General features: G+C 50.0%; 1 protein-coding gene across 4 annotated transcripts in view; it reads left to right on the top strand.

The window, feature by feature from the left end:
- LOC309337770 (phosphofurin acidic cluster sorting protein 2-like) overlaps positions 1 to 23,659 on the top strand; it is a 175,333-nt gene that overhangs the window by 143,841 nt on the left and 7,833 nt on the right. For 2 of the 4 annotated variants that reach the window (XM_081854596.1, XM_081854595.1), the window contains exons 6-19: positions 161 to 252; positions 833 to 913; positions 2,568 to 2,627; positions 7,918 to 8,069; positions 11,817 to 11,910; positions 12,538 to 12,609; positions 14,306 to 14,433; positions 15,021 to 15,153; positions 15,910 to 16,014; positions 17,162 to 17,268; positions 18,699 to 18,853; positions 19,137 to 19,247; positions 20,217 to 20,319; positions 20,724 to 20,795. In XM_081854596.1, coding sequence (XP_081710722.1) covers positions 161 to 252; positions 833 to 913; positions 2,568 to 2,627; positions 7,918 to 8,069; positions 11,817 to 11,910; positions 12,538 to 12,609; positions 14,306 to 14,433; positions 15,021 to 15,153; positions 15,910 to 16,014; positions 17,162 to 17,268; positions 18,699 to 18,853; positions 19,137 to 19,247; positions 20,217 to 20,319; positions 20,724 to 20,795 — 1,465 coding nt within the window. The remainder of the gene's footprint in view (positions 1 to 160; positions 253 to 832; positions 914 to 2,567; positions 2,628 to 7,917; positions 8,070 to 11,816; positions 11,911 to 12,537; positions 12,610 to 14,305; positions 14,434 to 15,020; positions 15,154 to 15,909; positions 16,015 to 17,161; positions 17,269 to 18,698; positions 18,854 to 19,136; positions 19,248 to 20,216; positions 20,320 to 20,723; positions 20,796 to 23,659) is intronic. The other 2 variants (XM_081854598.1, XM_081854597.1) reach the window with 1 other exon arrangement.

The following is a 23,659-nucleotide window of genomic DNA, read 5'->3' as shown; positions in this document are numbered from 1 at the left end:
TTCCAGAATCCTTACAGTGGCTCCCTGCCATCAGTGACAGATTCCTAGGCCTTAATAGCAAACTCAGTGGCTCCGTACCATGTTTTCCCCCAGACTCCCTTCCTTTCCCCTTGCTGGCGCAGTGCAGTTTGGCCATGGTCTCTGCCTTTTCCCTTTCCAGATCGCTCTCCAGATATTGACAACTACTCTGAAGAAGAGGACGACAGCTTTTCCTCTGAGCAGGAAGCCAGCGATGATGCCGTGCAAGGCCAGGTAGCTACCAACCAACCTGCTGTCTGACTGTCTATCCCATTTGAGTCTCACCTTTCCTCTATGACAGCAGTAGCCAATGTGGTGCCTCTCAGGTGTTGCTGGACTAGAACTCCCATCATCCCTAACCATTGGCTGTGCTGCTTGGGGCTGATGGGAGTTGGAGTCCCAGCAACAAAGGCAGCACATTGACTTCTGCCGTTCTCCCCATGTTGCCTTCCAAGCTATGCTGCTGCTTTAGCATCTCACCCGTATTGCCATCAGTTATGTACAGTGGTCTTGCTCAGCCTGAAAATGGTATTTCCATCCTGAGGGCCACAGTCCCTTCTGGGCAACTTTTCAAGGGCCACATGGCAGGTATGACCAACAAATTCTGCCTTTCTACAGCAGGCTACTTTCTACTCTCACCCTTCTCTGTCCTCCATTCAGACCAGTCAGAGTCTTTATCAAGTTCAGGGACACATTCTGCCCAGTGCGAAATAAGGCCAGTGAGGGGAGCTGCCTGGTGCATCTCTGAGGCCACGTGGAGAGGGGTGGAACTTCACATTCTTCTGATTCCATGCTGCCATCTCTCGCTTCTCAGGATTTATATGATGAAGAGGATGAAGTGAGGAAGCCGAAGAAAGCCAGGCGGAAAATGATCAGAACCACATCGATGACCAGAGTAAAGACACCCTTCCTTGCCTTTCCAAAGGGGAGTTTGTGGGGGTTGGAGTTTTTATTTTATTTTACTCCCAGCGCAATAGACTAGATGCGGGAGGCTCTCTGATCCTCCACAGCAGGTGGCGCCATAGAGGATAGCACTCAGGCTAGAGTCTGGTTGACCAGAAGTTGAACTCGTTGGTATGCTGGAGAAGTTCATCTCCAGTTATTTCCCCCCAAATTAGCAGGAGCCAAGTAAATTGTGCAAAATAAGCAAATGTGCTTAACCTGCGTAATAGACAACCTCCGTAACTCATTGATCCCATATAACAGTCTTCTCCACTGATGCCCTCTGGATATTGTCGGACTACAGTTGTTCCCATCATCCCTGACTGTTGGCCATGCTGGCCGGGGCTGAATGGGAGATGTGAAGTCCCACAATATCTGGATCCAGATTCCCCACCCATGCTCTTAGCACATGCCTTTGTGTGGCAGCTGCTTTTCAGCAACCCGGCACCTTCAAGCCATCCATGCATGCAAACTCCCATCCACTGTTGATTCCTGACCTCCACATCCCTCCATCCAAATGGCCGTCTACATGGCAGGCTTCTCATGCGCCTGCTTATGCGCAGCACTTAGGGGCACACGAGTCAGCTGCCACATTGATTTTCTTTTGGATATGGCTGAAAGGGCTGCTTGTCAGCGGAGTGGCAGCTCTGTCAGGGCTGGGGCAATAATGGGTCTTGACATCTTCCCACCCAAAGCCTGTATTCTGGCCTCACAGATTCCGAGTCCTCTGAGCAAAGACCATGGCTGCTTCCACGTTCTGTTCAGTGCTCAGATGATTTATTAAGCAGTCGTACGTTGTGTTCTTGTCGTTGGCCGTAGTTCCGCGGTAGAGCATCTTCTTTTCATGCAGAAGGCTCTAGGTTTACCTGGCATCTCCAGGTAGGGTGCAGAGAGACCCCTGTCCGAAATCTGGAGAGTCGATGCTACCGCTCAGTGCAGACAAAACTGACCTAAGATGGACCCAGTGGCCTGACTCAGTATAAAACAACTTCCAGTGTCCCTGGCTTCCAAAGGGAGGCTGGAGGAAAGGTAGTGTTGATAATAGGCAGTGCAAGAGAACTGGCCCATAAGCCGCTGTGGGGATTGTACCCATAGCAAGAGCCCCGAGTGGAGGTGGTGGTGATAAGTACAGTGGTACCTCGGGTTACATACGCCCCAGGTTACATACGCTACAGGTTACAGACTCTGCTAACCCAGAAATAGTGCCTCAGGTTAAGAACTTTGCTTCAGGATGAGAACAGAAATTGTGCTCTGGCGGCACAGCAGCAGCAGGTGGTTAGCTAAAGTGGTGCTTCAGGTTAAGAACAGTTTCAGGTTAAGTACGGACCTCTGGAATGAATTAAGTACTTAACCCAAGGTACCACTGTACTGGGCAGGGGGTGGTTGGTGCCAAGGGGGCAGCCTGCCCGGCAATACCTGGAGCTGGGCCTGCTTAGGGTTTTCGCCCCCATCATTATTATTATTTTGGCTAGTGGGTTTTGCCTTCAGGAAAAGTTTAAAGAAACCAGCAAGGCGTGTGTCTGTAGCCAGGGTAGGTGGGAAGTGAGAAGCCTCTAGCACTGTGATTGAAATGTTTACCCCCATCCCCAACTTCCTTCTCATTTTAGCAACCAAACTTCAAGCAGAAATTTGTTGCCTTGCTGAAGAGGTTTAAAGTGACGGACGAGGTAAGAAGCTGTGAGTCTGTCCCTGTCAGGCGTGTGGCCAGCCGGCTTTCTCTCTTCTGCCCTGCTCTTCCTCTCCCCCCCCCCATCTCCCTACATAGGTTCCTGTCTGCAGGAGCAACACCTATCTCTTGGGCAGCTGGCACCCTGTGAGCAGGACCCTGCTGAGGAAGGCTTAGCTAGCTCAGTGGTGGAATGTTTGCTTAGAGTGCAGAAGGTCCCTGGTTCGTTCCCCATCATCTCCAGGGAGGACTGGCAAAGACTCCCTGTCTGAAACCTGGGAGAGCGGCTGCCGGCCAGTGTAGGTGCTGCTCAGCTAGATGGTCCCATTGTCTGACTTGGTATTAGACAGCTTCATTGTCTACGGTAGACTTCGTGCCTGTAGGTAGGGGTGGGGAACTGCAGACGTCTGTCCCCCCCACTTATGCAGGGGTTACATTCCGGGGGGCCCCTCGCACATACTGTATTTTTCGCTCTATAAGATGCACTTTTCCCCTCCTAAAAAGTAAGGAGAAATGTGTGTGCATCTTATGGGGCGAATGCAGGCTGCACAGCTTTTGCTGAAGCCAGGAGAGCAAGAGGGATGGGTGCGCACCGATCCCTCTTGCTCTCCTGGCTTCCCTTCACTGGAGAGGTGCTGCGCAGCTTTCCCTCTCTGTGCAGCGCCCCTTCAGCAAAGCGGGAGGAGAAACAGAAGGGGCTTCGCTTCTCCTGCCGCTTCACTGAAGGGGCACTGCTCAGAGAGTGAGAACTGCGCAGAGCCCTTTCAGCGAAGCGGAAGGAGAAATGGAGCCCCTTCCGTTTCTCCTCCCACTTTGCTGGAGAGGTGCTGAGCAGAGAGGGAGAGAATTTTTTTTTCTTGTTCTCCTCCTCTAAAACTAGGTGCGTCTTATGGTCGGGTGCGTCTTATAGAGCGAAAAAGATGGTAAGTGAAATCGCATAACGTGGGCAGCATCCTCTATAAAACACCCTTTAAACTCTCTGCCGCTCTCTCTTCAACCCCTGCCAAAAACACTGTATCCCCAAATATCCACAACTAGAATTGGCGCTCCGGGACTGGCTGGGACGATGCACAGGAAAGTGACTGCTTCTGCGCCACCACATGCATCAGCTGTTAGGCGGGGAGCCTGAACAGAGTAAACAAAGTCCTGCTGCACCTCCGGTCTATTTGGAGATTCCCCTGCCCTCACTGACGTCTTTCTTCAGGCTCCGGGGAGGGTCTCCTTGTGAGCCACGAAGACACTCAGGCTCTCCCTCTCTCCCGCCATTTCCGGGTTTGAATTGGATTATTTAATTATTTCCCAGCGCCATGCACGAGTCGATAGTGCGTTAAGTTGGGGGGAGGGACGACGCCTATGGCTGGAATGAGAAAGGAGGTGCTGCAAGGGGTGGTCTCCCAGCAGACGTGACACGGACTACCCTGTTTGCCTAATTTAACCCTTGCTGCAGACAGATGAATGGCCACTGCCAGGAGACTGTGGAGGGTGAAAAATAATAATAATAATTTGTTATTTATACTCTGCCCATCTGGCTGGGTTTCCCCAGCCATTCTGGGCAGCTTCCAACAGAATATTAAAAACACGATAAAACATCAAACATTAAAATATTTCCCTAAACAGGGCTGCCTTCAGATGTCTTCTAAAAGTCAGATAGTTGTTTATTCCTTTGACATCTGATGGGAGGGCGTTCCACAGTGTGGGCACCACCACCGAGAAGGCCCTCTTCCTGGTTCCCTGTAACCTCACTTCTCACAGTGAGGGGACCGCCAGAAGGTCCTTGGTGCTTGACCTCAGTGTCTGGGGCTGAACGATGGGGGTGGTGACGTTCCTTCAGGTATACCTTCAGGTATACCAAGGGGAGCTGGTTTCTTGCAGAGGTGAGAGAATGGCCTTCTTCCATTCTCCGCAGCCTGATGGCAGATCGCATGCTTTGAGTACAGAAGGTGCAGTCTTCCAGCACCAGCAGTAGAAAAGAATCTCTGGCAGCCAAGTTTGGGGTGGCTTCTTCTGGAAGGACCTCCCCATTGCACAGTGGACTGGCCTTTGGCAACCTGGTGCCCTCCCAATGTTTTGGATGGCAACTCCCGCCAGCCCCAGCCACCACTGGGAGTTGTAGTTGAGAACATCTGGGAGTTCAGGTTGGCAAAGGCTGCAGGAGATAATCCTGGACTAGGTGGGCCATTAACCCAGTATAAATCCACTTTGTATATTCATAGCTGAAGTACAGATGGGATTTACACTAGGACAAGGAAGATCAGAACCCCTCACCCCATGCTTGGTGCATGAGAAGTAGGTTAACTCTGCTTCCTCCTCCCACACTGGCAGCATCCAAATGCCTGTTATTTCTTGCTTGCTTCCCACCCCCTCAACCTTGCTAGATCCCCTTAAACAAAAAACAAAACAAAAACCATTTCAATCCGTCCTTACTTAGCATTCACAGCTTTCATCATTAGTAATATCCGCAAATGCCATTAACATGCTATTTTAATGCCATCTTCTATGAACAAAAGGGGGGGTGAAATTAAAAATCCTGCAGATATATTGCCCCTTTACAGTATTATTTATTTATCCTTTCAGCCTTAGTTCATCAGCTGGCTTCAGGTCACCAAAATGTCATCATTAAGGGTTTCCAAGCAGGTCTTAGTAGATAATGTTCGGACGGGCAGAGGGGGCACAGCACACACACACCCTCACCAGGTTTCATCTGTTTGATTGCACGAGATTGATGAGAAGTATTTGTTATAGCCACAACTAGAGAGAAAGGGGAGATTGGTGGGTGATGTTGTCTAGTACCAAATAGCTGGAAAATGCTCTTTCCGGGCGTCTATGGTCAGGGTGCAAAAAGGGATTTTCCCCCTTCCCCGCAAATTCATTAGATTATTGTTTGATTTTTGCCTGGTGTTGCAGACTGCACTCCAGACTCCACTGGCTTTAAAAACCTGGGCAGCTCAGGATGCTGCAGGCATGTGCTTTCTACTTCTCTTAATTTCCCCCCTGTGGCCTGATTCGAGCTTGAACTATTTATTTGTTTCATCCAGGATATTTGTACCCTGCTCTTCAGCCAAAAAAGTCTCCCAGAGCAGCTTACAATGAATCATTTGAAATGAGACAGTCCTGACTAGCAAGCTGACCATCTAAAAAAGACACAGCACTAAAGGGAAAAGGAGCAGGGAGGGTGGAAGAAGAAAGCAAACTCACTTTTAAAGTTAAATAGTCTTAACAATGACCAACTGGTGTTGTTGTTGTGTTTTTCTTTTTGGGGTGTGTGTGTGTGTGTGTGTGTGTGTGTGTGTTTTTACATGATGCACTTCTGCCTTAGAAAGGTAAAGAAAGGTGTTTCAGAAGGGAGAATTAAAAAAAAAATTAAAGTTTGTTCAAAGGGGAAAAAAGCTTGTTCAAAGGGGGGGTGGAAGTGACTAGGAGAATCAATTGTTTCTGTAGCTATACACAGAGCTGTTTGTCTTCTCAAAACTCCCTGTGTGGATAATTTCGTGTGGAATCTGATGCCTGGCACAGAATCTGGTAATTGGATTTTTTTTAAAAGACTTTTTTTTATTGAAGCACATGTATATATGCATTGCGAGATGGAAAAGCAAATAACAGAAAACAAATGTGGATAAGACAGCTTATAACAAATATAAATTGCCATAGCCCAGAAGACCTATAAAGAGGATTACTTTCATGAGTTGGGCAAGTGTGCCTTTCAAATTAGATGATGGAAGATGAACTCCCAGCACTCCTTTGTTGGTGTCAGACGGGTGGGGAGCAGGGGCAGAGCTGGGTGCTCCGGCCATGCACCCAGGGGCGGGGCAATCTGTCCATGGGGGCGGGGCTGATCTGCCCAAGGGGCGGGGCAATCCACCCACAGGGCCGATTGGTGCGATTGCACGATCCTCCTCGGGGGTGGATCTTGGCACAGCGCCACGATCCTCCCCTACAGCAACCCAGGGGAAGGAGGAGAGCCACAGCTTTGCCGCTCGCCGGGCTTGGAGTAGTTGCGGGCAGTGGGGGGGGGCTGCGCCAAATGTCACCCCTCTTCAGGATGACACCTGGGGCACCCCACACACCCCACACCACCCTTCCTACGCCCCTGGTGGGGAGCGGCTTTCACTCCAAGGGCCACGTAAACTTATAAGGAAGCTTTTGGGGGCCAGCAGTGAGTGTGGCCGGACAGAGTCATTGGCAGAATACAGGCAATGGCTCTAACCTTGGCACAATAGGCCACATATTCCATCCACTCAGAAACCAGAGGTTTTCACATCCACACCCACAAGACCCGCATCTCTTCCTCCTGCTGCCAGGCAAGCAAAGAGGCATCCTCTGAGTTCAAAGACACATTCCCAGTTAGGCAAAAACCTCCTGATGAGGCTGTGGGGAAGGGCCAGGGAGGATTATTGGAAGGGGAGGGAGTCCTGGGAAGGAAATGTGACCCCAAGCGCCAGATAGAGAGGCCTAAAGCGCTTCATTCATGCCTGAGCCCTAAGGTTCCACACACCCCGTTAAAAGAGATTGAGGAAAGCAACAGTCACATCCACACCACACATTTGAAGCACTTTTATACTGCTTTAGCAGTCAGGTCTCTCCCCCCCCCCCCGCCCCCAATTCCAGCAACTGTTTTTTTTTTTTTTTAAGGGTGCTGGGAATTGTAGTTCTATGGGGTCAGCACCCTTAACAAACAACAATTCTCAAGATTCCTTGGGGGAATCCCTGATTGTTAAAGTGACATCAGAATGCTTTAATATTTTTAAATGTCACTGTTTGCTTTTAAATTTTGTTGCATAGCACCTAACACAGGTTACAAATGCAAAAACAACAGGACCACCATAGCATAACGGGGAACATCAGTTGCACAGAGAAGCGTCACATCCAGATGTAAAGACCAAGAATCTGTAGGGACAATTTAATCAAGAATATGTCTAGGAAATAGCTCCACCTAAGTGGTGTTCCCCTCCCCCCTCGAATACTTGGGGGTATTTTGCCTCCCTGCCTAGCTGTGTAACACAAAAAGGGATTCCATGTGCCTTAAAATTTGTCACATGCAGGGTTTTTTTAAAAAAAAAAATAAGAAACTTTCCTATATTTCATGCTACAAATATCATAAATAGAGTATGCTAGAAAATCTGTAATTTTCAACCTTTTCTGAATGGATTACAACACTTGGTGACTTCATTTTTTAATTTTTGGTCTTGGAAAGACAGGGTTACAAGTGGTGAAATTCACTTTCAAAATGGTCTTGTGGTGTACATGAGAGTATACCCACCCCCACACCCTACTGTGTGTTTTGGGTTCTGCAGGTTCTGGATTCTGACCCAGTGGATCAGACGCAGGAGGTGGAAGAGGACCTGGGTCTGCTCTACGACAGCCTCGAGGAATGCAACAACAGTGACAGCGGCCCCGAGATAGAGGATAATGAAAGCGTCCACAGCACTCCAAAGCCCACCCTGAGGTAAGAGCCGACAGGAGGTGAGGCAAGAAGCTCAGGCCTCGTACCAATGGGAGACTCGTAGGGTTGCAAGGTCTTCCCCTGTGCCCTGGAGGCCATTTCCTCCTTCCCCAAAGGAGAGACAACCCCCCAGGCAGACGCCGTGCCGGAAAAACAAGACCATTCAGCTGTATGCACACCCTGCATTTAAAACACTTCAGGAATCCTGGGAACTGTTCGGAGTTGCTATGGATTGTAGCACTGTGCAGGGCATTTATTATCTACTTCTTTATTAAATGCGTAACGCCACCCTTCACCCAGAGATCTCAGGGCAGCTCACAGCGTAAAAAACAGGCCATTTGGGCAGGTTAGAATGTGCTTTAAATACACTTTAAATGTTCGCAGCCTTGGTTTCCTTTCCCACCGTGAAGCCAGGCTCCTTGACGGTGCCCCAGCGGCAGGGTGTGACTTATGAGGCACAGCTCCTGCACTTTTGATTCATTTTCTGAGGGGGAAAGAGGGAGGTTTGGGACTATAAAGTAGCTCAGTGATAGATGCTGATAACTTGAGGCTGACCTTGGATTTGACAGGCTGATAGAGAGCCCTGCGTAAGCCCCACCAGAGACTGGCGTGGATTGATGGAGCAGGAGGGCCCCTCCTTCGAGAGGCTGCACTGCCTGAGGGAGGGGAGGGCATTACGATCACATCCATCCCTGCTTCAGAAGCAGCCCTTTTGCGTGTGCGCTTGGAAGAGGGGCAGGGAGGGAGATGGGGGGGGGGACAATTGCATCTCAGAGCTTGGTAGAGGAGATAGGCCCGGCCACCTCACTTAGCAGCTGTGTTTAAATGGCATGTTCTCTGCTGGGCCAGGCTGGAGCAATGTGGAGAGACAGAACATACATATTGGTATTCCATATTCTCTTACGATCCTGCAGATCCCCTTACTCATCATAGAGCTGAGGAAAGGGTGCAGAAAAGCACAACCAAATGATCAGAGTAGGAGCAACTCCCCCCCCCCAGATAAAGATCAAAACTTCTGGAACTTTGGGGTTCAGAAAAAAAATACTCTTGGGAGATGGAGATGATAAAGCAGGACTGGGGAGCCTGTGCCTGGACTCCTGATTCCCCATTGCCACAGGCAGCATGGCCAGCGGTCAAACATGACGGGAGTAGCAATTTTACTACATCTGGAGAGCCACAGGGTCCCCAACGCTGGGACAGAGGTTTTGAAAAGTGTGCATGGGTTTGAAGAACAGGGATGGTAGGTTTCAATCAAGGTAATGGATTTGGCAGTGGATTCAAGACTACTGGCCTCTGTAGTTGCAAAATGTGGTGATGGGCACCAGTTTAGGACAGGGATGGCGAACCCATGGCCTGCCAGATGTTTCAGGAGTCCAGCTTTCACCATCCTCAATTGTGGGCCATGCTGGCTGGAAGCTGATAGAGTTCAGCAACATCTGGGGGAACTGTTGGTTCCTCACCTCTGGCTTTGATGGTTTTCAAGGGAGATGGGACAAATTCACAAAGGATACGTTAACCCAATGGTTGATCCTAATTGTAAATTGGTACCTCCAATTATGTAGTCAGTTGCAGGGTTGGGGGGGGGGCGCTTGTAAAGCTTCTAGGAAGTGTCTGGTTGGCCTTATTGCAGATATTAATGTTGCACAGCTTGAAGCAGCCGAATGCATAAAAACTGACTCCTTTTGGAACTGAAGCATTGTCCAGATCCATTAGATATTATTCAAAAACGACTTCCGGCATTGTGCACTTGAGGAGCAGGTCAGGGAAAGCGCTCTGCTTCAGTGGAGCACACCCATTGTGGAAAAATGAGAGGGAGGGGGCTCAAAGGCGACGCTAACCCCCCGAAAGAAACTGGAGAGGAGGTCTCCAGCCGAAAGCACTGAGCAGCGCAAAAAGGGGTCTCCTCTTACTTCATACCACCGAAACAGATATAGAAGCAGTGAGGAAGGAAACAGAGGTCTGTCTCTCCTCACAGCCTGCATTCCAGACTGCAGCCTTCCTTAGGGTACGCAGCTCCTGGAGAGTCTTCTACTTCCCTACAGAGTCTGGGAACAAAGACTTCAGCCAACACCCTTCCAAAATGGCGAATTTGCAATTCAATACCTCTCATGTGATCTAAGGTTAAAACTCCAGCCTGAGAACAATAACAGTTAATTATCAGCCCATGAAGGCAGCTCCGAGAGCCTTTTTTGCTCTGAATTTAGCTTCAGAGGAGTCTTCCAGTTAAACCCTTCCGCCAGTGCACACAGGCATTCCCATTTCATTGTGAATTAAACCAATTATACTTAACTGGTTTGACCTCTGAAATATTGCTATCCCTATCTCCAGCTATCAGACCCAACAGGAAAAGGTCCTGCTCATTGCAAAGGATGAGAATGTGGCTTTATGCAACTTCCCAGAAAGCAGAAACTCCGTAGTGAGGGAGTGGCCTCTTACATAGTGACCTTGATGCATGGCCAGTGAAAGGTCAGAGGTGCACATCAGGCACAGAGGTCACCTTGAGACATGGTTGCTACATGTGCTTGCTAAATGCTTTGCAGCTCACTGGTGACCAGAGAAGAGCAAGGGAAACCACTCTCTTCCTGTTTAACAAAAGCTTTTTGGCTGCTCACCTGGAGGCAGTTTTGACTCCCCCAGCATCTTCACCTACATTTGACGTTCCCAGTCATTACGCTTGTCTGTACTGTCTAGATCTGCAGCTCTGATGCACCAGGAACAGTCTGACAGGGTAGGGGGAGCTATTGAAGCTGTGTCAGGCATCTGAAGTCAGACACAGCCTTAAGTCATTCCCATCCCCTCTGCTGACCCCACAGCAGAGGCCTGTACAGCAGAGACCCTGCAGATCTTGCAGCGTGGCTATAAAATCCTGGCCAGAGCTTGAGCCACTTGCCTTTGCCTCTCTCTCTGGGGCTTCTTAGCAACCTCATCATATTGCAATGCCTGCAGTTTCTTGCTCAGCAAAGTGCTGTGGCTCAGTGGCAGGACACGTGCTTTGAATGCAGAAGGTGCCAGGTTCATTCCCTGGTATCTCCAGGTGTAGGCTGGGAGAGACTCCTGCCTGAAACCCCAGAGAACCTCTGCAAGTCAACGCAGACCAGGGTTAGCAAACCTTTTGCAACCCGAGGGAGGCGTTGCCTTCTGGGCAACTTTCATGTGCAAATGGAACTTTTGTGCAAATTCCAGCCTGGCAAAAACCACTCGAGAGCTCAAAGCAAGGGTGGTGAAGGGAAAGGTGGTGGTGTTGCAGAGGGTGTGTGGTCTGGGCCAGATAAAGAAGGCAGAGGAGCTGCATCTGGTCCCTGGGCCTGAAGTTCCCCACCCCTGGGTGTAGCCAATAGACGGACCAGTGGCCTGACCTGGCCTATAGCAGCTTCCCAGTTTAGTGGAACGGGGAGGACGTGACTTTTTCTACCTGGAAACAGGGGTGCTTTGCTCTTGCGGTGTCCTTTCTCTGCCTCGAAGGTGAAGACTTGCTTTCACGCTGCTCAACGGGCCCCACCACCTCCCTCCACCCACCCCCTGCAACTGTCTTTGTGTGTTCATGTCAGGCCAGGCCAGGCCAGGGCTCTGGTGATGGGTGTTTTTTTGCTTGTGGTGCTTCCTGGGGGCAGAGGCTGGGGAGGGGTTTGAGCCCAGGGGGCGGGGCGGGTGATGGTGACTTCACTTCTCCCTCATTTCTCTTTCTCTCTGTCTGTCCGTCTGTCTCTCTGTCTGTCTGTCCGTCTGTCTGTCCGTCTGTTTCTCCTGCAGGCGCTTCTTTGAGGGCGTCTCTCACTCTGGTTCCCAGACTGAGATCAGCAGTCTGCACGGCCAAAAGGGGCAGGAGCGAGAGTCGGGCAGCCCTGTGAGTTACTCCTCTCCTCCTCATCTTCCTCCTCCTCCTCCTCCTCTTTCCCCCTGCTAGCAGCCTGCCTGCCTGGGCCTGCCCCCCGCAGAACAGCAGTGGGGAACCTGTGGCCCGCCTGATATTTACCGGACTTCAGCTCCCATCAGCCCCAGCTTGCACGGGTAATGGGAGTTGTAGTCCAACAACATCGGGAAAGCCTCAGGCTCCCCCCGCCACCGTTCCAGAACCAGCCTGCTGTCAAGAGCAATCCCTGTTACATTTCTTCCTCCTTTCCCCCACCCCACCCCCTGTCTTTTCCTGGATAAGCTGCTTCTTTTCACAGTATAGGAGAGGTGGGTTAACTGGACTTACTGGCTCAGCCACTGGGGTCACCCTGGTCCCTGCAGTGCCGGGGATCAGGCTTCCCTGACCCCTGACCTCCGTCGCCATGTTGCTTCTCTCCTGGGGCGCCTAAACCAAGCAAAGTGTGTTTTGGAAGGGTTTTGTTTCCCCTGTGCTCAGCACCGACCTGCTTCCGCTCTCTTCTTGAAGATGCTTGAATTGGAGGTCCTATCTACTAACTTATTCAAACTTTTATTCTCACTCCTCTCCCCACTGCCTCCTCGCCTGTCCCCGTTCGCCCAGGGAGAAGCAGAGAAGAGGAAAGTGGGTGTCCCTCGCGCCCAAGATGAGGGTGTCATGGAAACAGCGGCTATGGTGAGTCCAGCGTGATGCGTGATTACCAGCCCTCTCCAGGCAAGGCTTTGCTCATTTTGTTATGCTGTTTTTGTCTGGTCAATATGAAGGGCATTGGCAAGAAAAACCGACATTCTGTCGCCTATCCCAGTATTCCTTCAGCAATTAGACCTATCCCGCACTCTGAGGAACTCCCAATTCCAGTTTTTAAGGGGTTTGTCTCTTCTGAAGATGAAGGAAGTGAACATGGTGAGGAGCACAGCTGGATCATCTGTGTGGATCTCAAAATGGTCAGCTTCCTGCTTGGACAACAGAAAGGCTTTACCAAGTACCTGAATAACAACAGCTTGTAGATACCACTGGGAAACAAAAATAGCAGTCCCTTGTGTGATCCTTTGGTTCTCGCCAAACCATGGGAACCCCAAAAGGCATACTCTTCCGTTTTCCTTTTGTCCAGTCTCTAAGCATTTCCTCACAATTGTGACAAACAATATGCAGAGCCCATTTCTTGTCTTGGTCGCCCAGGGGAATTTCAAAATAGTTTTTATAGGCACGCCTCACAAATGCTGTTATATTGCGTCTTTGAGGAGCAAGTGCGTAGCAGCCACATACATAACAAAAGGCATCAGGCTTGTTTACACATTTTTGTCTGCTTGAAGAAGCCATGGTCCGATCTGAAAAATACAAATATTTAGGTTACAAAACTATAAAAATAAAGAAAAATTAAGTTAGCAAGACAATAATTACCATGTGGTTAGGGTAGATCAACGTGTCAGTGTCCACGTATCCCCAGTGTAATTATGACATACAGTTGTACCTCGGGTTACATACGCTTCAGATTACAGATGCTTCAGGTTACAGACTCCGCTAACCCAGAAATAGCACTTTGGGTTAAGAACTTTGCTTCAGGATGAGAACAGAAATTGTGCTCTGGCGGCGCAGCAGCAGTGGGAGGCCCCATTAGCTAAAGTGGGGCTTCAGGTTAAGAACAGTTTCTGGTTAAGAACGGACCTCTGGAACAAATTAAGTTCTAACCTGAGGTACCACTGTATCGTCAAAAGTTGGAAATTGAAAGATAACTATAGCATGTACGCGAAAATTGATTTCAGATTTGAAATCAGCATTGAAAGAACATATAAGAACAGTTTAAAAATCTCATGCCACAGAAAACGGGGGAAAAAATTGTTCCCCAGTGTAATTTAATGAAGAATGTAGTGCAATATTTTTTATGAAGGATTATTTATTACAACAGCAGTCATAAAGATGAAACGTGAAACACATAGAAAAAGTGAGGTTTACAAAAATTCTCACAGGGACCCTGAAACATAAAGCAACATAAATGCAATACAAAATAATCGTTAACATGATCACGGCTGATCACGAAAGCTTGTACAGCTGCACAGGCATAAGAGAGTCTTCGCGTTGCTCTTGGAAGTCAGAAGCAAGGATGTTTGCCGGATCTCTGCCGGCAGAGTGGCCAGGGACACCAAATATCCAATTTTTAGCTGAAGCTGATCTGGGACTTGGGGGGCAGAAGGTGGGAACAGAGCTCTTTTCCAGGACTGGCTCTGCGCATTTTGCCTAGGGGTACCCGCCCAAGGGAAGAGGAGCTGGCTTGCTCTTGTCAGTCAGGCAGGGGAAGCGGCTGGCCTGGGAAACTAGCTGTTTGATGTTACCAAAGAATGAAAGAGAAAAGACTTTCTGTGCATCCCCTCAGGAGCTGGAGGTTGATGAATCCTGTCCAGGGGGGCCTGGCGAGACAGTCCTGAAGGAGAGCAGCGTGGACAGGCTGACTCAGCTGAGCAGCAGCAGCAAGCCAGAGTTCCCAGCCACTGTTTCTCCCAGGTAAAGAAGGCCTCTCTCTTGTGGCTGGTGGCGGAACAGCGGCTGCTAGCCTGTCACTGTTTTGCGGGTGGGTCGCGGTGCTCTGAATGGGGATGGAAGAGGAGCAGTGGAGGGGACACTGCAAGAGTAGCGGCTTGATAATGGCACAGTCTGGATGCTCGGGAAAAAGCGAATGAACAAAGCACGGCAATCCTGAGTTAAAACACCTTGTGTGGAAGCAGCTTGAAAGAGCTAAAATGCAATGAATTGTAACTTAATTGATTTGACAGGCACCCACCAAGAATGTCTCCCCTGGGGATCCTACCAGTCCTAGGTTTGGCACATAGATACTGAAAGCAGGGAGAGGTGATCTTTGGAGGCATAGTGGCTCTTCCCTGCTCTCTGAATCCATGTGAAAGCCACACACACCCTGGAAATGTCTGGGACCCAGTGGGGTCTCTCTGAGCCTGGGCTTGTCACTTCCGCCGCTGACTTTCCTGCGGCAGCTAGTGGCCGCTGCTCAATCGCCCGGCAGGCTTCTCTTTTTGCCACCCGCCAGGTCCAGCTTCCTCTGTACCACTTTGACAAACCAGACTTTTGCCTTTCAGCAAAGTTGAGAACAAGCAGTTGTGGCGGCCGCGCAGCATGTCCGTCAAGGACAGGCAGAACTCCAAGGGCCAGGGCGATCGGACCAGCAGCCTGGACAGCGAGAGCTCCCCAGACTCACGGCAGGGCACCCAGGTCAGGCAGGGGGGTGGGGGAGGGGCTTGTACGGGGAGGAAGGGGTTTTTCCCCCCTGGGAGGGAGGTGAGTGAATCTCCTGGAAGCGGTGGGTTGCTGGGTTTTCCTTCCTTCCTTCCTTCCTTCCTTCCTTCCTTCCTTCCTTCCTTCCTTCCTTCCTTCCTTCCCTCCCTCCCTCCTTCCTTCCTTCCTTCCTTCCCTCCCTCCCTCCCTCCCTCCTTCCTTCCTTCCTTCCTTCCTTTCTTTCTTTCTTTCTTTCTTTCTTCTTTCTCTTTCCTTTCTTTCTGTTGTCCCTTTCTTTTCTTCTTCTGTTTTTCTCCTTTTGTATCTTTTGTAACTGCAGTTTTACTGTATTATGGGAAAATGTTGATTAAAAAATATAATAATAATAATAATAATAATAATAATAATAATAATAATAATAGGGTGAGTTGGTGGAGCTCTGAGATGAAAAGAAATAGTCATTGGCAGCTCCTGGCATCAGAAATGGGCCAAGCAGTGAAGGTTGGTCCATTAGGGGGAAAGGGAAACTACCCCATCGTCCTTAACAACCAATCAGGAAATGATTCTGTCTATCATTGGCTGTGGCGCCACCTGCTGGTAGTCTCCTTGGCCAGTCCCAATGGACACCAGCCACTGCTGGCGCCACTAGGTCTTACCTGCCTTTGCCATCCTCTAGGTGTTTGCATAGCCAGCCCAAGGGTGGCTGTGGGTTTCATGGCAGTCTGTGAATGCTCCTCTGTTGTGCTATTGCAGGTGCCCCGAAAGTCTGTGTATGATCAGCTCAACCAGATCCTGGTCTCGGATGAGCAGCTGCCCGAGAGCATCATCCTGGTGAACATAGCCGAGTGGCAAGGCCAGGTAAGGGAGCCCTGGGGATGGGCAGGGAAGCCTTGGTACCATCTTACTGCATCTTGCATGCCTCTAAAGCCAGCCTTTCCCAGCTGGATGCCCTTCGGGTGCTTGTTGGACTCCAGCTCCCATCAGCCCCAGTCAGCAGGGCCAGTGGTCAGGAATGATGGGAGTCGGAGTCTAGCAATACGCACACTGGAAGCAGCTCTTCGGGGTTTCAGGCAGGGGGTTCTCCCAGCCTCTTCTAGGCAAAGGCATGTGTTCTACCCCTGAGCCACAGCCCTTTTCAGTGAGTTTTCAGATCCCCCATAAAATGTCATCCTCTGTTATTATTATTTGGATATTAAGCCAGAGCTTTGCAAATGCTGCTGGAGGCTTCTAAGCAAGGGCCCAACTCAAGGAAACTCCCCGGCTTGAGAGTAAGGAGTTCATCTGAACAAGCTGGAAGAAACACCCCAAGCCCAAGTGATCTGGAGCAGAGGCCCTGAGCTCTCTGGGTGCTTCCAGATGGGTATTTATTGTGGGGTGAACACTCCTCATGCATGCAAAAAAAAAAATTAAAAATGCTGCATCCCTGCAATATAATTAGCATCCCTATCCCTCCTCCAATTTAATTTTCCAAGCAAACCCCACTGTTAAATATTTTTTTAAAAAAAACTGTTGCCAGTGACCCATTTGCAATATTTGAACCACCCTCTTACAACATTAAAAACCCTCAGCTGGAAGCACTACCTACCAGAAAGCTTCAGTGGCTACATGTTTGTTTCCAGAGCGGATTTTTAAAGTGTGGGTAAAAGCCTCTCCAGGCTCAGTTAGGTTCATATGAGCACAGATACTCCTTCAAGTAACCTGGGTCTAAAGCCAGAATGGGGAACCTTAGAAATGCTAATGATTCCCAAATCAAGCCAACAGATAAATGAAACCAACCTGTGGCTCCTCTAGATCTTGCTGGATTTAAAACTCCCATCATCCCTGACTGTTGGCCATGCCGACTGGGGGTGATGGCTTGAAATTCAACATTCTAGAGGGCACCATGCTGGCGACTCCTGGATTTGGGGGAGGGCTCTGGTACCTCCCCACCAAATTATTTTTGCAAAGTGTTTGCATTTCTTCTTCATCCCATTCCTGCCTCCTATTTCTGGTTTCCTCTCGGTAGTATCTGTGTGACCAGCTGCAAGAGCACAAGCAGCCCATTGTCTCCACCTGTTCCATGGCGGATGTGCAGGCCGCTTTCAACACCATCGTCTCTCGCATCCAGAGATAGTGAGTATTGCCGGCGGGAGCAACAAACCGGGGTCTGAGTGCCTCATGTTGGCTTTTCAGGTGGACCCCAAAGAAAGGACTTTGGGGGTTTATGTATGCAGGGGTTGCAGCCACCCAAGTTGCTAGGAGGTGTGCATCTGAACCCTCAGGCTTGCGCACCACACACATGAACTCAACATGCAGGTCTCTAGGAAGATTGGAATCTTCTGCGTTGAGCTAGTACCTGCGTCCATGAAAAACGCCTGTGTGCCTTTAACCCTTATAAAGAACGTGTCATGCCAGGATGTAGGAAAAGATTGGTTTGCTACACGGAAATAAAATGAGAATACAGTCATACCTCGGGTTACAGGCGCTTCAGGTTCCGTTTTTTCGGGTTACGGAGGCACCAAACCCCAGAAGTACCAGAACGGGTTGCTTCTGGGTTTCGGCGGTCGCGCATGCACACAAGCGCTAAATCGCACTATGCGCATGCGCAGAAGCGCCGAATCGCAACCTGCACGTGCGCACACGGTGCTGTGGGTTGCGAACATGATTCCCGCACGGATCATGTTCGCAACCCGAGCATCCATGTGTGGGCAGCAACCATTAGACACCCACACCTTGAAACCTGTAAGGAGAGGGTCTGATCACCCCCCAGAGCCTGGAAAGTAAGTGCAGAAAAACCTGATCTTGAAGCAAACGGAACTCAAAGGCACAGAAGAGAGATCTGAGCCTTCTGCAAGTGCCAAGCTCTTCTCTTCAGATCCCTGTGTTTGGCAAGGGGACAGCTTCACTCACCGTGGTTCAGCAAACTATAGGATTGATCCTTGAGGAGCAAAGAGGGGGTCCCATGGAAGCCGTGAGCTGGCCAGCCAATGAAAATATGGACTTTATGGTTTGTGGAGAGGGAGTTTCCTGAGTAGTGTAGTTCAGAAGTCCTTTGAACTATGTGTTTACTGGTTTGAAGTAAAGAGGATGAAGCCTTCGTTTTGGGAAGACTGCATCTTTATCTCTGTAGTTTCTGGATAAGAAATGCACCTTGAAAGAGATGTTGGTGTTGGTGTGAAGTCTGGTTCCTGCGATAATATAAGCTTTTCTGGTAAATACAAGGATTAGTGTGCTGGTGTTTTCTGCAGCTGTTAGGTCAGGATGTTAGTCATTCATTCCAGGTAGTGAGCAGAGACCGAGACAACACTGGGCAGGGCACCAGTGTTTCTCTCTCTGCCACCCCTTCTCCCTCCCTCTTTCGCTCTCTTTCTGCCACCCCTTTCCCTCTTTCTCTCCCCCCGCTCCTTCCCACTCGCTTGGTTTTGTCCAAAGGGTGGTAGATTCTAGGCTTTGTGACGGCAGTGGAGTAGTGAGGCGCCAGGGGTGGGGTCAGTAGTTTGGCTTTGCTCTTTCCGGGGGGCTGCTTCTTTGTGAATCTCTCAGCATCTCTCTTCCTCCGGCAGCTGTAACTGTAATTCCCACATGCCTCCCCCAGTGAAAGTGGCCGTCGCAGGGGACCAGAGCTACCTGAGCATCGTCCTGCGCTTCTTTGTGGAGCAGCTAGCCGGCAAGACCCCGGACTGGCTCAACTATCTCCGTTTCCTCGTGGTGCCGTTGGGTAAGAGCTTTGCCACGGGGGGGGGGGTGTGGCTGTCCTGGAAGGCCACTGTGTCTTCCCTGCTAAGATGTCCGCCCTGGTTGACCTGTGGGAATGACCCTTTGGCCTCTCCAACTGGAAAAAGATGGGCTGGAAATAGTGGAGGCAAACCAGGCGAAACAGGATTTTGCCCTTTGGCACAGCTTCCTAAGGCGGTGCAAGCTTTGCTCTCCTTGCCTTCTCCAGAGTAGTAGGTATTTATTTATTTTACAAAGTGCTTCCTTTTCCTCTGTGTCATTCGCAGGCTCTCACCCCGTGGCCAAGTACCTTGGCTCTGTGGACAACAGGTACAGCACCTTGTTCCTGGATGCAGCCTGGAGAGAGCTCTTTAGCAGAATTGAGCCCCCTAGTTCAGGTAAATAGTCCAAGCAGGCCTTTTTAAAGACAGCATCTTTACTGGAAATACAAAAAGTACATAATTATATGTGAGACGTAGATAAAAGAGAGAGAAAGAGAAATAGAACCCGTGTAGAAGGGGAAATAAAGGGGGGAAACCCAAAACTGCATATTTTACGAAGTTGTTATTGCACTTCACCAGATCTTAACCTATAACAGTATTTGTAAGAATGGATTCCAAATCTCATGGAATTTTTCCATGGCAAGTCTGCATTTATATGCAAGTTGTTCATATGTTGTGAGTTTGTATACTTCTTAAATCCAATTGTAGAAGGGAGCCGCACTATTATTTTTCAGTCTTTTTGCTGTGGTAAGGGCACGGAGAGTCCACTCGGATTGTCCTTTTGTAAGGTTTGCAAGGTTAAACCACAGAGCCTGGTACTTTCTGATCAGAAGGTCGGCGGTTCGAATCCCCATGGCGGGGTGAGCTCCCGTTGCTTGGTCCCTGCTCCTGCCAACCTAACAGTTTGAAAGCATATCAAAGTGCAAGTAGATAAATAGGTACCGCTCCGGTGGGAAGGTAAACAGTGTTTCCGTGTGCTGCTCTGGTTCTCCAGAAGCGGCTTAGTCATGCTGGCCACATGACCCGGAAGCTGTACGCCGGCTCCCTCGGCCAATAAAGCGAGATGAGCGCCGCAACCCCAGAGTCGGTCACGACTGGACCTAACGGTCAGGGGTCCCTTTATCTTTAAGGTTCCATGTGCTGATTATATAATTCAAGAGCATGTTTTGCTCTGTAAATGTAAGGTTGTTCCGTACAGTTCTGTTGGTAGTTTCAGTTACCTTCTGCCAAAATCTTTCAATATAGGGCAAAGCAGGCCTGTCTCCAGCTGGGGAGGAGCACGGTGGGACTGGGTGGGACGGGGCAGGGGCCTTGTTCCTTGAGGATGTTCTGCCTCGTCTAACTCTTCCACTCGCCTCCTTCCAGACACAGTGGATGTCCCTGGTCGGGTCGTCCAGTTCATCACTGGCGCCAATGTGTCCCACCAGTTGCCCATTTCTGAGGCCATGTTGACCTACAAGCAAAAGAGGTAAGAGGCCATCTTCCTTTCATACACACAAACAAACAAACAAACACACACACACACACACCATGGGCAAACGAAGGAGCTACTTAGACCCACCTTCTACACCACATGGGGCCAGGATTGCTTCCCTTGGATTACCAAGGGATAGTGTGCTGGGTTGGGCAGTGGGGCAGAAGCTACATAGAGAGTCCCACTCTTTGTTGTTGGCTTTTCCCTGGCTCCTGGATGGCTCCAGTGTCTCTGAACCGGCTCCTGAAGCCCAGTAGGGTTGAGAGCAGAAGGAACAGGCAGCTCTTCTGTCATGGGGCGGAGAAGAAAACCTTCTCCCAGGCGCCAGGAGAAAGGCAGGCCTGGTCAGTGGTTTTTGGGAATTGCAAGTTCTGTTTCTGTGCTTCCTCCCCCCGCAGTTCAGGTGTGTGGGGTACTTCAAGCCCTGCTGTTCTCTGCTTGCCCCTACAGCCATCGGGGACTGGCACACAGTACGTACGGCTGGCTTGCTGCACTCCCCGCGGGAGCTTCTGCAGGGTTAGGGGCTGTGCTTTGGGCTGGGACATGTCCTGGGATGGGTGTCACCATGCCCCAGCCAGGCAGGGAAGCCTGTGAGTTTTGGGCACAGGGGAACTTCATATCCTTCAAACTGGGGGTGGTGGTGGGGTGTCCTTCAAACTCATTTCAGAGTCTTGGAGCATCAAGTGGAAGCAAAATGGGCATTGGCTTCTGAGCACTGCATCTCCACCTCCAACTCGCCACTTACAGCAGTTTTACTTGCCACTCAGTTAGACCTTGGATGCGGGTGGCGCTGTGGGTTAAACCACAGAGCCTAGGACTTGCCGATCAGAAGGTTGGCGGTTCAAATCCCCGCAATGGGGTGAGCTCCCTTTGCTTGGTCCTTGCTCCTGCCAACTGAGCAGTTTGAAAGCATGTCAAAGTGCAAGTATATAAATAAGTACTGCTCTGGCGGGAAGGTAAACGGTGTTTCCGTGCGCTGCTCTGGTTCGCTAGAAGCGGCTTAGTCCTGCTGGCCACATGACCCAGAAGCTGTACGCCGGCTCCCTCAGCCAATAAAGCGAGATGAGCGCCGCAACCCCAGAGTCGATCATGACTGGACCTAATGGTCAGGGGTCCCTTTACCTTTACCTTTAAGTTAGACCTTCGACTTGGCAAAATATGGGCAATGAAGCTCATGGATCTGGGGGGGTTTTGCAGACGTGGGCAATATGTCATTGATGCAATAATAGTGCATTAGTGGTAGATTTCTACTGGACCATTTACACTTCATTATGCTTCATTAGTTGTTTGGTGATGCTTCCTCGATACGATCACATTCTTGGCATCAGAACAGGCCCTACAGCAAGGGTGGCCAACTGCAGCGACCACCACATGCAGAATTTGGCACAATATTTTGTGTGCTGACTGCAGAGCTTCGCTTTGTGCAGGGTTTGGCTTTTGACGTTCCTTTTCAGACATCTGCAGCGGTGGATGCCGGAGGTGTAACGATGCGTCACAGCAGTGCATGTGTGCAGCTAGCTTGCCACGGGCTGCCACACAATGTGCCCAGGTGCTTCACATAGTTAGCGCAAGCTTGTGGTTGTGCAACTCGATGCCGCTGTCGGAAAACCGAGGCTGGGGCGAGAGGTTGCTTTGCGTTGGGTTAGGGTGGGGAAGAGTCTGCAGTGGTCGACTTAAGAGGAGTTCATCCATGGTGACCTGAAAGCTCTGGGCTAGCCTATCCCCACTGCGCTCTGGGCTGGCCCAATGGGAGGGGGGCCCAATGGCCCTGCAGCTGTGTCATATTCCCATCAGTCCCAGGCAATGTGAGTTGTGGTCCAGCAACATCAGAAAGGCCGCAGGTTCCTAACCTCTGAAATAGATGATTTACTACTCCACTGGCAACTAGCCTACATGTAGTTTTCATTCCTTCACCAAGCTGGTTACCTCCATCGTTGTAGAACTTCAAATGCCATCAGCCTCAGCCAGAGTCCCAGTTACAGGGTAGATCCACCTTCCCCACCCTGTAGTTGGACTCCAACTCCCATCATCCCTGACTGTTGGCCATGCTGGCTAGAGCTGATGGGAATCAGAGTCCAACAACATCTGGGGATCCAAGCTTGGGCAATGCTGGCGTCGAGCAGAGTACGTATTCTGGAACCCACTGCAAAGTGTAGCAGCTTTAGTGCAATTAATTTGGGCAGCGGGGGCAGGGTTGTTCCAGAAGCCGTGTGTGTTAGATGCGAAAAATGCTCTTCAAAAGCGTGAAAACTGTGGCATCAGCTCCAGCATCAGCCTACTAAATCCCAAGATCAGGTGGAGAGGACTCTGGGCGTGCTGTTGTCATCTACACGGGAGAGTGCAGGTCTGCCAGGGCATCTGAGTAAGACTGTGTCATAAAAATCCCCAAACAAACCCAATAATAATAATAATAATAATAATAATAATAATAATAATAATAATTTTGTTATTTATATGCCGCCCATCTGGCTGGGTTGCCCCAGCCTCTCTGGGCAGCTCCCAACAAAACCCAACGGTGCCTGCCAGGCCTGGCGCCAGGAGTGGGCCCAGCTCAGTATCTGCCCGTGCCTCAGCAAGGGGCCGTTGGCCAAGGATGAAAGAGAGGCAGAACCCCTCTGGTGCTGTAAGACATGATGTGTACTGACAGCAGCCTCTGCCAATCTGGTGCCCAGCCAGTAGTCCAGTGCCAGGTTTTACAGAACCATCCCAATCAATTCCGTTTAGACTATTTGATGAACTGGAATGATTCCGTAAACAAAGATGGTTCGCCGGCAGATAAGAAGACAGTCATTCCCAGTCTGATTCTCTGCAGATGTTTTGGGCTGGCCAAACAAGTTTTGCCTTCCTTTCTCTTCATGCAGCTGTCTCCCCTCCACCACCTCTTTTCTCTTTTTGGCCCCTCTGCAGGAGACCCACCCCACCCCACCCTGGCCCTCCCTCTTCCCTCTAACTAAGCAAGAGCCTCCCTCTTCTTTGGGGTCACTGTGCAGTTTGGACCCAGAGAGAAGAGGGCGCAGGCAAATGGGCTGGGGTCAGAAGGATGTGGGTCTTTAATGGGGGGTGGGGGATGAGGATGGTGATGGTGATGATGATGATGAAATTACCCACCCTCCATCCTAAGATCCTACAGTGGGTTAGCAGTATTAAAACATGTGAAAAACACTTCAAAACAACTTACAATCATACAGAAAGGTGGGTCCTAAAAGCATGTACCTGAAAAGCCAGGGTAAAGAGGTGATATCCCAGTCTCCCCTCCCAAAAAAAGATCTGGAGCCAAATGACAATGCCTACATTTTTATGATGATTGTGGTTAAATTCATTTAATCACCAGCAA

The sequence above is a fragment of the Podarcis erhardii genome, assembly GCF_964252035.2.
Source record: "Podarcis erhardii genome assembly, chromosome: 3".
NCBI classification, from domain to species: Eukaryota; Metazoa; Chordata; class Lepidosauria; order Squamata; family Lacertidae; genus Podarcis; species Podarcis erhardii.
Note: the sequence above shows the minus strand (reverse complement) of the source record. Positions and strands in the feature narration are given on the sequence as shown.